Source organism: Dermacentor variabilis, chromosome 3 (genome assembly GCF_050947875.1).
Source record: "Dermacentor variabilis isolate Ectoservices chromosome 3, ASM5094787v1, whole genome shotgun sequence".
NCBI lineage: Eukaryota > Metazoa > Arthropoda > Arachnida > Ixodida > Ixodidae > Dermacentor > Dermacentor variabilis.
The window spans coordinates 116,268,331-116,279,104 of record NC_134570.1 but is presented as its reverse complement, the minus strand read 5'-3'; the positions used below and the strand labels follow the sequence as shown (position 1 = coordinate 116,279,104).

General features: G+C 45.3%; 1 protein-coding gene across 1 annotated transcript; it reads right to left on the bottom strand.

Annotated features, from left to right (window-relative positions):
- Window positions 1-1,375: 1,375 nt before the first annotated feature.
- LOC142574122 (uncharacterized) lies at window positions 1,376-10,264 on the bottom strand. Its single transcript, XM_075683279.1, has 6 exons — window positions 10,107-10,264; window positions 8,002-8,105; window positions 7,322-7,384; window positions 6,839-6,901; window positions 5,421-5,474; window positions 1,376-1,519 (listed from the first exon to the last, which is right to left on the bottom strand). The coding sequence occupies exons 1-6, from the start codon at window positions 10,192-10,194 to the stop codon at window positions 1,430-1,432; spliced, it is 462 nt and encodes a 153-aa protein (XP_075539394.1). The 5' UTR covers window positions 10,195-10,264; the 3' UTR covers window positions 1,376-1,429.
- Between the last annotated feature and the right edge of the window lie 510 nt (window positions 10,265-10,774).

Sequence of the window (10,774 nt, the reverse complement as noted above, 5' to 3'; positions counted from 1 at the left end):
GTTTTAGGTCGAGGACTGGCACTGCTACGTTGCTGCCCGTGAATTCAGGGGGCACGTATGTTGCATTACGGTCAATGAGCATATTGCCTTCAATGCATCTATGTCCAGGCACCCAACATAATGTTATGTAGTAGTTGGATAGATATGCCATGCAAAGCTCAGGGTATAGCACGTAGTTCTAGTCGGCATCTCCAGGTGGATTTCCTTCTGTCCGTATATTCTCGTGCGCACTGTGTCAGCTATAGAAAACCGACATAATGGTGACCTGTGCGCCCATTCTCGCCTTTTATTCTGCTATTCGGATTTAGAACTTATCGTTTTCGTTAGGCACACTCTTTGAAAGGCTACCTAATGACCAGGTGACAAGAAAGATGAAAAATTGCTCCTCGCTCGAAGTCCGCAGCAAATGGATGTAGCAAGAGTATTTGCGCACCCGTACAGTCAAGCAACTGAAATAAAAATGAAGTTGCGAATGAACTTACAGCTAGACTTTGCAGAGATTCAATGCTTTCAAGACACGCTTCATTAAAGTATTTCAGTAGGCAGCTTCTTGAAGAGGCTGCCAACTGAAAGTATTTCCATTTTTCACGTGCATCTAATGAGCACGTTCCAGTTGCCTCACTTTTAACTGGTACTTTATACGTTTGGCAGCGCGGCAGCTCACCGAGTCCAGGATATCAACGACGATTTCCGTCAAGCTTTTTACTCGTACACCAACGACGGCGTTATCTGGCGACACTAGACCCAAATGCAACGTCTCGCATCACACGTACAGTATTTTCTCGGAAGGAACTGAATGAACGAGCGCAACAACCGTGGACGAGTTCCGACTTCCTCATGTCACCCTCACGGAACCTGTGGCTCCGGCAAGGCATGGAAAGTGATGAAGATTTCTCGGCCCATCGCCTTCTTCCATTTTCTCCTGCACTTTCGGATTTCGATAGAGCGCATTTACAAGAACGCCCACTACGCTCTTCGAAATTACGCGCAGGCTTGTGAATAAGGGCATTGCTTCTTCAAAAAGTGGAAAAAAAGAAAACAAGAATGAAAAGTTCAAATATAGCGTGTCATAACTTGGCGACTATAGGTACGTACATACATCTGCTTTATTCCATATTGCAACTAGGCAAATATTAAAATAAATAAAAATCTGGAAACAGATACAGTGCGTTCAGTGTCCTTTCTCCGCCTTCGCCAGCCTGTATCTAAATCCTTTACGTGAGTGCATGCTGTGTAGTACAAACTTGTGGAATTTCGAAAGTTGTCGTCCTAAAAGATGTGTAGAGGTTGCTGAATTATTTTGCAATGACGCCATAGCTGCGGCGAAATCAAGGCAATTAATTTTAAAAAGCGTGTTCCTCGGACAGGACGACGATTGTCTTGCCAAAACGTTTATTTTGTGCCTGCAGACTGCAGTGCTGAATGCAAACTATTCCTGGTGCCCCAAAATCTTCAGGATCCATTTGCCGACAGCCATTCCCATGTTCTTTGAAAGTGGGATGTGATCCATAACGCATTCCTGAAAAAAAAACGAGGGCGAAATTGTTTGACAATTAATGTACGCAAAAGAGGCAAAAGGCGAATGAAGTTGTCGACTGATGTGAATGAAGCGGTTTTTTTTTTCGTTTTAGTAGTAATAATTTCCTCCGCTTCAATAAGGACAACATTTAGTACTGGAGATTACAGCACCTGTCGGAAAATATGACGCAAGACCAATGAAGAAATTTAACGTGTATGAAGTTGGTGGGTAGCTCCAGCTCTGGCAGAAACAGCATGTTTGTTTTCTGGCAGCAGCGGAACCCGAAATTCTAGCTACAAAAATCCATCATTACCGCTACCTACAATAATCTTAGCTACAAAACGAGAAGTGTCACGAAGAACTCAGTAGGCAACTGGGTGCATTGGTTCGTGTGATGATTTTTTTTAAAGGCGAATGTAGCGCTTTCCTAAACCTTTAAGATTATATCCCTGCACAATAACAATATTATACTGTTAAGGGTAAAATTCCTACTATTGAGACGATACAACACCAGGATTCAGGTTGTCAAAAACCACTCAAAGCATACTTAAGCGCGCCTTCTTTGTGTTTTAGGTTTTTAAGGATGCATTTGGTTTGATCTTCGCCTAACAACCACACCCTTATGAGTGTAAAATGTTTACTATATATGCCGCTAAGTTACATGCTCGGAAGACGAAGGCGCTTCGAAATATTTTTTTTAGACCAACGACCTTTTCCCTCACAACATGATAGGCTTCAGGCCAGGCCTCTCCACTCAGGACGCCATGAAGCTTATCAAGATACAAATCCTGGAACGCTGCACTCGGGACACGAGAGCCATCCTTGGTTTGGACCTGGAGAAGGCGTTTGATAACATGCGCCACGAGTTCGTTCTCGACGCCATCTCCAAACTCGACCTAGGCTCGTCCTTCCATGCCTTCGTCAGATCTTTCTTGAGCAAACGATGCGCTATCCTCAAGGCTGGAGATTTGGAATCGGAAAAAATGGAGCTGAGCAGAAGAGGCACCCCTCAGGGGTCAGTCATCTCACCGCTCCTCTTTAACATCGCAATGGTCGACCTCTCAAGGTACCTAGGCAAGGTCCAGGGCATCGGTCACACGATCTACGCAGACGACATCACTGTCTGGTGCGCGAGTGGCAGTGACGGACAAGTCGAAGCCGCTCTCCAGGAAGCTGTCGACACTACAGAGCGCTTTCTAACCAACACGGGACTCCGGTGCTCCCCAAAGAAATCGGAGCTCCTTCTCTACAGCCCAACTAGAAAGGGCCGCAAGCCACATAACTGGAAACCCCCCACTGAAATTGACATTAATCTCTACACCAAGTGCGGAGATCCCATTCCCAAAGTCGCGTCCATACGAATCTTGGGAATTACACTCGAAGGGGCGGGCACGAATAGCATCACCATTCACAAACTAGCAAAGAAGACGGATAGCGTCATCGGTCTAATCAGGCGGGTGGCTAACAGAAGGAGAGGCCTGAGCGAAGAGAATCTGATAAGGCTAGTCCACGCTTTCTTGTTATGCCATTTCACGTATGTACGTAGCGGCCATGCACGTCTGGAAGAGGGCCGAGCGAGACAAGCTAAATGCCATGATAAGGAGGGGGATCAAGAGTGCGCTCGGACTACCAAACTACACACGCACCGACCGACTCCTGCAGTTGGGTATTCATAATACCCTGGAAGAAATTGCAGAAGCACAAGAAAGGGCACAGATTCTCAGGCTCTCCGGCACCAGGGCAGGCAGACGACTCCTAACAGAGATGGGTGTCCCCCCGGTCACTGTCGAAGACGCCTATCAGGGCCTTCCGAAAGAGCAGAAAAATAGCATCCTCATGTCGCCTGCCCCGCGCAATATGCATCCCCAACGCAACGTAGAAAGAAGGAAGGCCAGGGCGTTGGCGCTCCTAAGCCGCGCGACAGAACTTCCTGGCGGCAGCTGCTTCGTTGACGCGGCCCAGTATGGCAACAGCAACAATTTCACAGTAGTGTCGATCAACCACAGGGTTTCGACCGTTAACGCCGCTTCGGTACGAAGCACGTTGTCGCGTGCGGCCGAGCAAGTGGCCATTGCCTTGGCCCTCTTGGACGACAAACATGCCCATATCTTCAGCGACTCCAGGGCAGCCATCCGCGCCTTCAGCGTTGGCGCTGTGTGTAAGGAAGCCTGCTGCATCCTCGACGGCAAAAGCATCGCTACCCACACCCTCACGTGGTTCCCCGCTCACATGGGATCGATCGTGGGAGGCCCCACAAACCTCAACGAGCTGGCCCACTCCAAGGCGCGAGGTCTCGCTTTCCGCGACCATGGAGAACTCCAACGCCGGCCCGCAGTGGTGGAGAACAGAGATCAACCGACCACATACAATGAAATTGCGCAGCACTTTTATCTCGGCAGGAGAGACTTTCCCCTTCCACACAAAAAGTTAAATAGAGCGCAGGCATTGACCCTCAGATTATTGCAAACAGACTCGTATCCCAGCCCAGCTTTATTCTACAAGCTTTATCCTGACACCTATGCCACTGATTCTTGCAGGCACTGCAATGACATCGCTAGCCGAGACCATATGCTCTGGCGTTGCCCCTCGTTACGAGGTACAGAACAAATTAATGAGGACAAGTGGCTCTCCGCTATCAAGAGCCCCGATGCCGGAGCGCAACTATGGGCTGTCCAGAGGGCCCACGATACGGCGGTCGGGCATGGCTTGACGGTCCCAACGTGGGAGCGGCCCGCAGCGCGCTGAGTCGCGTACCTCAGGACCTTCATTAAAGTTTTGCATCCATCCATCCATGTGTGCGTTCGGTTCACCTTACTTCACCCATGGGCATAGAGTCAAGCAAGCCCAGTTGGAAGCAGCAGTAGAGTGAGTGAACAGCAAGCCATGCCGTGTAGCGCCTGCACTGCTCGAACTACCATACAAAAGTGTCAGGCGACAAAAAAATGATGACAGAGTGCTAGCTGGAAGCTCCAAGCAAAGGGGTTAAGCAGCGCTATTTGCGCGCTCGTAGCATTATGAAGAAATAAAGTTTGGAATTAATTTACATCGAGAATTCGCAAAGGTTGAAAACTTAAAAGGTAACTTCCTGTAAGTAGTCATGTGACTCCGTGCCCGTCTGTCTGAAGGTAGCAGGTTTAAGCGCATACCGGAAAGCTTCGCGCAAAAGAAAAGTTGTCTCTTCTGAAGCCTCCACCGTCAGATGGAAAGGTGCTGAGCCTTTACTTCTACTGTGTTCATGTGCACATAAACAATTATTCTTTCCTTTGTGTTTCTATAGTTACAAAAGTTTTGAATGGTTCATTCGTTATGTTGAGTTTCTCTTGCAAACGCAAATTTTGCTCGGCATTGTGCGGAGCCTAAGTGAGGGAAGAGTGTAATGGCGTAACCGACTTTCTAATCATTTCGTTTGGGCAGGTTACTACTACAGTGGCAGATAGCAAGCCAGAAAGTTGGTGGGATGTAGAAATTGAAGCCGGAAACGCTAAATGCGAAGCTCTAGCTTGACGAGAACTGATCATAAAACTTAAAACTGATCATAAAGTTGTGCTAGCTGATTTGCTTCGAGACTACGGACAGGGTTGGGCGTGGAAATGCGGACAAAGAACGGACATCGCACCAATCTGTCTGTACGTCTTGTGGGGTCCCTTCTTAGTCCGCCTTTTTTTTACGCACAGCCGTGTCATACAGTTCAGCATAAAACAGAATGAGATTCGCATCTAATAAGTTCACTTAGCTTTTTACTAGAACAGTGCGACTTCAGCTGTTGGTAATAAGAAAATTCACTTTTAGTAATACATGCAAGGTTTAGCGTAAAAAAAAAGCTGATGGTTTTGCAATTCTATTTTACTCACTGCGGTGTTTTCAGAGATACGAGAGATAGCCCAGATAGCTGCTTACTTACGCTTACTTCCTTTCCAACCTTCTCGGGGTCGTGTTTCAGCTCGGGTCTCGATTTCTGTACAGGAAACACGAACATCAGTGACGGCAATTTATCTTGTTGTTTGCCACATTGGTGCATGCAACTGTTTAGTACGAAGAAAATCTGAGCATATTGTACACCAGTCTTCACGATTTGCTTTCTGTCTCATTATTACGGTCCTGGCTACTTCACGCGGAAACATTGCACTGTTGTAGAATCTCGCTGTTGGTTCTGTTCATTACTATGGTGATTTTGAAGTGTGTTCACAACCATCCCTAACTATGCAAACTCTACGACGGCACCGCTAGGAAATATTGATTCCCTGCTAGCATAACAGCTGTGTTAACGTGAAAGTAGCTTTTGCCTGCACCTCACATAGCTTAATCCAAGTATTGTAGTTATGACGCTGCTCTTTAAGAGGACGTAAATAAAGACATTTGACTGTCCCCTCTATCAAAGCAAATTACACTATTCCTAAGTGAAATATATTTCCATGATTAGTAATGATTGACTAATGGTCCTCAAAAGTTCTAAATTCAGTGCGATAATTTTGATGAGGAAGTTGTACAGGGTCCGATGACGCGTCCGATTCAACGCTTGGTTAAGTTTTACTATATAATTTTCTACACTTCATAAAGGAAGTGGTAAGGCTTTGGCAGCGGGCCTCACCCCAAGTCTCCTTTGCGCTGTTCTAACTGACAGATGTGGCGACTCAAGACAACAATTAGCATGAAATCTTCGCTGCCATGTCATTTGTTCAGTGGCAGCTGAATGCGTCGTTCGGGTGTGCGTGGTAAGTATGAGAGAACTGCAATCTGGGCATGCAAGCGGGTATTTACGCTCTCGCAGTCATTTCTGAGGAGGCGGAAAGCATTACTGCTTAGAGTGCTGAATCACGCGATTCTTAGCTCTAAATCTTTCTTATTCTAGGACTTGCCCTACTGCTTAGACTTGCGAACCTTTTATTAGTCGACTTTCGCACTAAGAAAACGGAACGCAACAAATAGTGTGTTTTCCAAGGCCTGTAGGCTCTTCTTTGTGTCTGTCTGTAGGGCTACGGCATGTACACAAACCTATTGCTTAAAGTTTGCTTCAATACGTCCTTTGCATATATTCAAATACCTGTTTGCAGTGAGACTTCGCCAAGAGCAATGGTGATCGTAAAAATGTCGGCTACACTTACACATATGTGTCTCTGATAAAGTTACAGCATTGTAGCATATCTACAGCAGAAGGAGATTGGCTTCAGTAATGGGTAATTCTTATAAACAACTCGAACACGGCGTCACTAACTGTCCTTTCGATATATCTGGCTCGCGCCAAGCAATCAGGTCCCATGGTTTCTGCCCACAAATAGCGACATTCCATTATGTGTAGTGGCACCAGCTTGGGTTACTTACGTAGAACTTCAGGAAATGTGGCTGGACACACTTGATGAGCTCCTTCCTGTATTCGTCTGGCTTCTGCATGCAGAGTGTCGCAAGATTGAAATAACAAAAAATGACTGTTGTGCCCAAAGAAAGCACAGCTCACATGCGCTCACAGACAGCTGGTTCATGAACCAAGTTTCACCTTCAAGCATCATGGCCACATGCGATTTCTTTAAATTCTTTATCCATCAGAAACACTCCTTAAACTTAGCTACCTTGAAAGTATGAGCATCCGAGCTCAAGTAGTGTAGTAAGAGTATTTCTGGCCATTATAAAGCAATAAATGTTCAATGGAAGTGGTTCACCATGTTTCCTGAACCCGTAGATTGGAAATACTTCATTGTGTGTTGTTGTGCACGTTTGCAAATAAGCGCTCAATAAATGTTGTGGCTGCCGACGGGTTCTACACGCGTCATCGGAATATACTCTTGGAAGGAAGAACTGTGTTCGTACCGATGTCAGAGACTCGTGCTTGTCATGGCAATCAGCGTAGTCGTTGCACAGCATCTTCATTCCCTGTTGGAGACAAATACACGGTGTTTGGCGCTTGCATTATTCATGGCTCACCTTTGACCTCGTGAGATCGAAAGCAAGGTGATCAGAGCGTGACAGTCCTTAAGATATTGTTAGGATATCGAATTGGTTTGGATACAATGATACTGTCACCCCACCATTGTGGTGTCCGGCGTGAATGATTACTAAAAGGGGTAGCGAGGACGTAGCACTGTTATCGTTTTCTCTAACAAGGTGTTTTTGTTTACCATGCTTTAGTAGATGCCACATGTGTGTCCTTCAAGAAGTGCCGCCTGCATTTGTTAAAAGGTTCGCCCAGTGGTTCTGATTAAGCTCTTCACCAATTAGAGATTTAGTGGTAGCGTCTGCTGCATTGAAGTCTAAGTCTGCGGAACATCGAAGCAAAATAGCTTTAAGAAAATATTTTGAGTAAATAAATTGTCACTTCATCGTAGATCGTGCTCTAATTTCGCACCGGAGGTCACCCACCGACCATGTCGGCTGTGAAATGTATACTGTCAGCGTTTTTTTACGGCCGCAGCAGAGCACTTCGATGGCTACGTGATTACGTCGCTGACAAGTTTTTCTCACCGTGCTTCAGAGTGGTAAAGTCAACTCACGTCAGCGATTGTGCTGAGGGGCGCAGGGTACTTGTCGAGGAGGTGGACGCATTCTTTCATCAGGTTAGTGGCTACTTCTCCAGCTTCTTTCATCGTTGCATCATCTGCAGAAAAAGTGCTTCTTTCACACCTGCGTTCAGGTATGTGTAATGACACATTGACGGTGGACAGGGATTTGGGAGCATGTTATTGTATGTATGTATGTATGTATGTATGTATGTATGTATGTATGTATGTATGTATGTATGTATGTATGTATGTATGTATGTATGTATGTATGTATGTATGTATGTATGTATGTATGTATGTATGTATGTATGTATGTATGTATGTATGTATGTATGTATGTATGTATGTATGTATGTATGTATGTATGTATGTGTAATATGAGTTCTAACACATGGTGGAGCTTTGATGCTCATAAACACAATTCTGCAAACAAAGCAATACAAATAACAAGGTTTCAATGCATTTCAACTAACTGATAGTAACTAATCATAATAGAAGCAGGTTTCCTATATAGTAGATGTTATGACGGCGAGCATCAGGATGATGGGCATAACAATAATTTTACAGGCATCCATAAATCCAGATGTGTAAGTGGTTATTGCACCTCGCCGTTGAACTTCAAATGAAGAAAATTAGCACCAACACGCTCACAGGATCTTTTCTATGCGCATTTCAGAAAAGCATAGCCTATTCAAGAGACTCCAGTAATACTAGATTGGGACTCACGGGACGACTTAGAAGAGATGCGTCTCATTACGTCTATAGAAAGACAGGTATTTGTTCATTTATTTAACATGCCTTGCCTGTTCAAGGCATTGAGTATGATGGTTTACAATAGATTAGAAGAGCGAGAAATAGATGCTATACGCAACAGACAAATAAGATTTTATACTAAACTGAATAAAGGATAACACGCGCCGTTAGAATGTGTACCATAATATGAGGGCAGTGGGTATCGTTAGACGTCATCAAATGCTCAGAAATATAGGGCGCACGGAAGCATCTATTGAATGAGAAGAAATACCAGGAGGATGGATGAACGCAGATAAGATTAAGGAGAAAAACGCTGTCAGAGGCTGTCGTGAAACAACGAACGATCCAGGATAGACATATGGCCATTATAGCGTTCACATCTTAAACGGACACTAAAGAGAAAAATCATTTATTCTGTATCAGTAAATTACCTTTCTACAACACCAATAACACCACTCTTACAACGATAAGACTCTTGGTAAGCCATAAAAAGGCCAAGAACGAAAGAGGGGTGGCGACGCCTCTTTGAAGTTCCCGCGCCTGGTTCCTGGAACGTCATGGATTTTGAGAGCACCTTCTCGGGCCTACTTAATTATACAGCGGTGCAGACTGACTACATTGTGTTCTAAAGGAACCGAATATTAAACCTGGCAAGTTTCGGGAACCTTTACTCAGCCAAAGCGGCCCAAATGCGAGAACATACTTTGGTATCCCTGACGTGACACTGACGTACCGGCGGCGGTGTTTCGGCGCGAAATTCAAATATTCATACTTTGACCTTGTTTTCTCAGGTAATAATCACACTATTATTTTGAAATGACGGCCTGCAGGATTCTCAAACAAAGCTTTATTTGTCTAAACAGATTTATTGTTTCGCTTTAGTGTCCCTTTAATCACCGGTGCGCAATCAAGATAGTATAAACATATATGAAACGAACAAACTACTGCCCAAAAGTTATTGGTAACATTCGCCTCAGATGCTCAACATCTTTTCGGCGCGACTAATTGAAAAATGTCCACAAAAATATAGGGAGCTGTCAGTACTTTTCTTTTACTGAGTGCTAAAAGACTTACAAGTAACTACACGAATGGACAAAGGCACTCTCGCGCCTTGCTCGAGGCTACTTTATAGTCGCAAAGATTTAACAGCACAAATTATTATAAATGTCCCCACAAAGCTCAAGACACCAGCGCAAGTTATGCAGATGTTGCGGAAACTAGCCAACACGGGGAGTAGTTGATCGAATCCACTTTGCATTCACCTTTTGTTGGTTCAGTACATGTCCACTGAAAATCGGCGATTACATACAGACGATTTGGATGGCTAAAGCCTTTATGCTTACCAACTTCAATTTTGCTGCACTCTTCGGCGAAAGCAGCCGCGAAGAAGATGCAGAAGGCCGTGGGCACTACCAACATGGCGGCTGGCATGGACGTAAAGACCAACGGTTACCACGACCAGAGCAGCGACTAATGACGGTCACGCGAATACTGAAGCGAAGCAACAGATACGACGCTGTTTATATCGTAACGAAGGCCGAATCCATGACGAAACTTGGCCTTGACAGGCAGGTAGGATGATGCCCATAAAAACAAAAGAAGTACAAAATAGTTCGCAGAATCGCGCACTGTTCCTGCTTCGTGCAAGGTACCTGGAGCACTCCTTTTAAATTTTTTCAATTTTTTTCTTGGTAATGACATTCGAAAAGCGATGGGTATGTACCGAATATATTTCGTGTTTGAGCAGCTCGCCCAGCACGCGTGGCGACGAGACTGACGAGCGAGAGCGTCGGCGTTTCAGGGCTGCTGACATAGCGGAGATGACAGGAAAAGTAGTGGGATCCATCGCTCCCGTGTGTATTCAGCCAGTTTCTCCGCAAGCCGGCGTTGAAGCGGAGAGAGAGGCGAGAGGATGCCTGCTTTGACATTGATCGGCTGCGAAATGTTCCAGCGAAATTCCGAAATCTCCAGCACGACGGTGACAGAGCTGGAGAATGAGGCGGAAATGTTT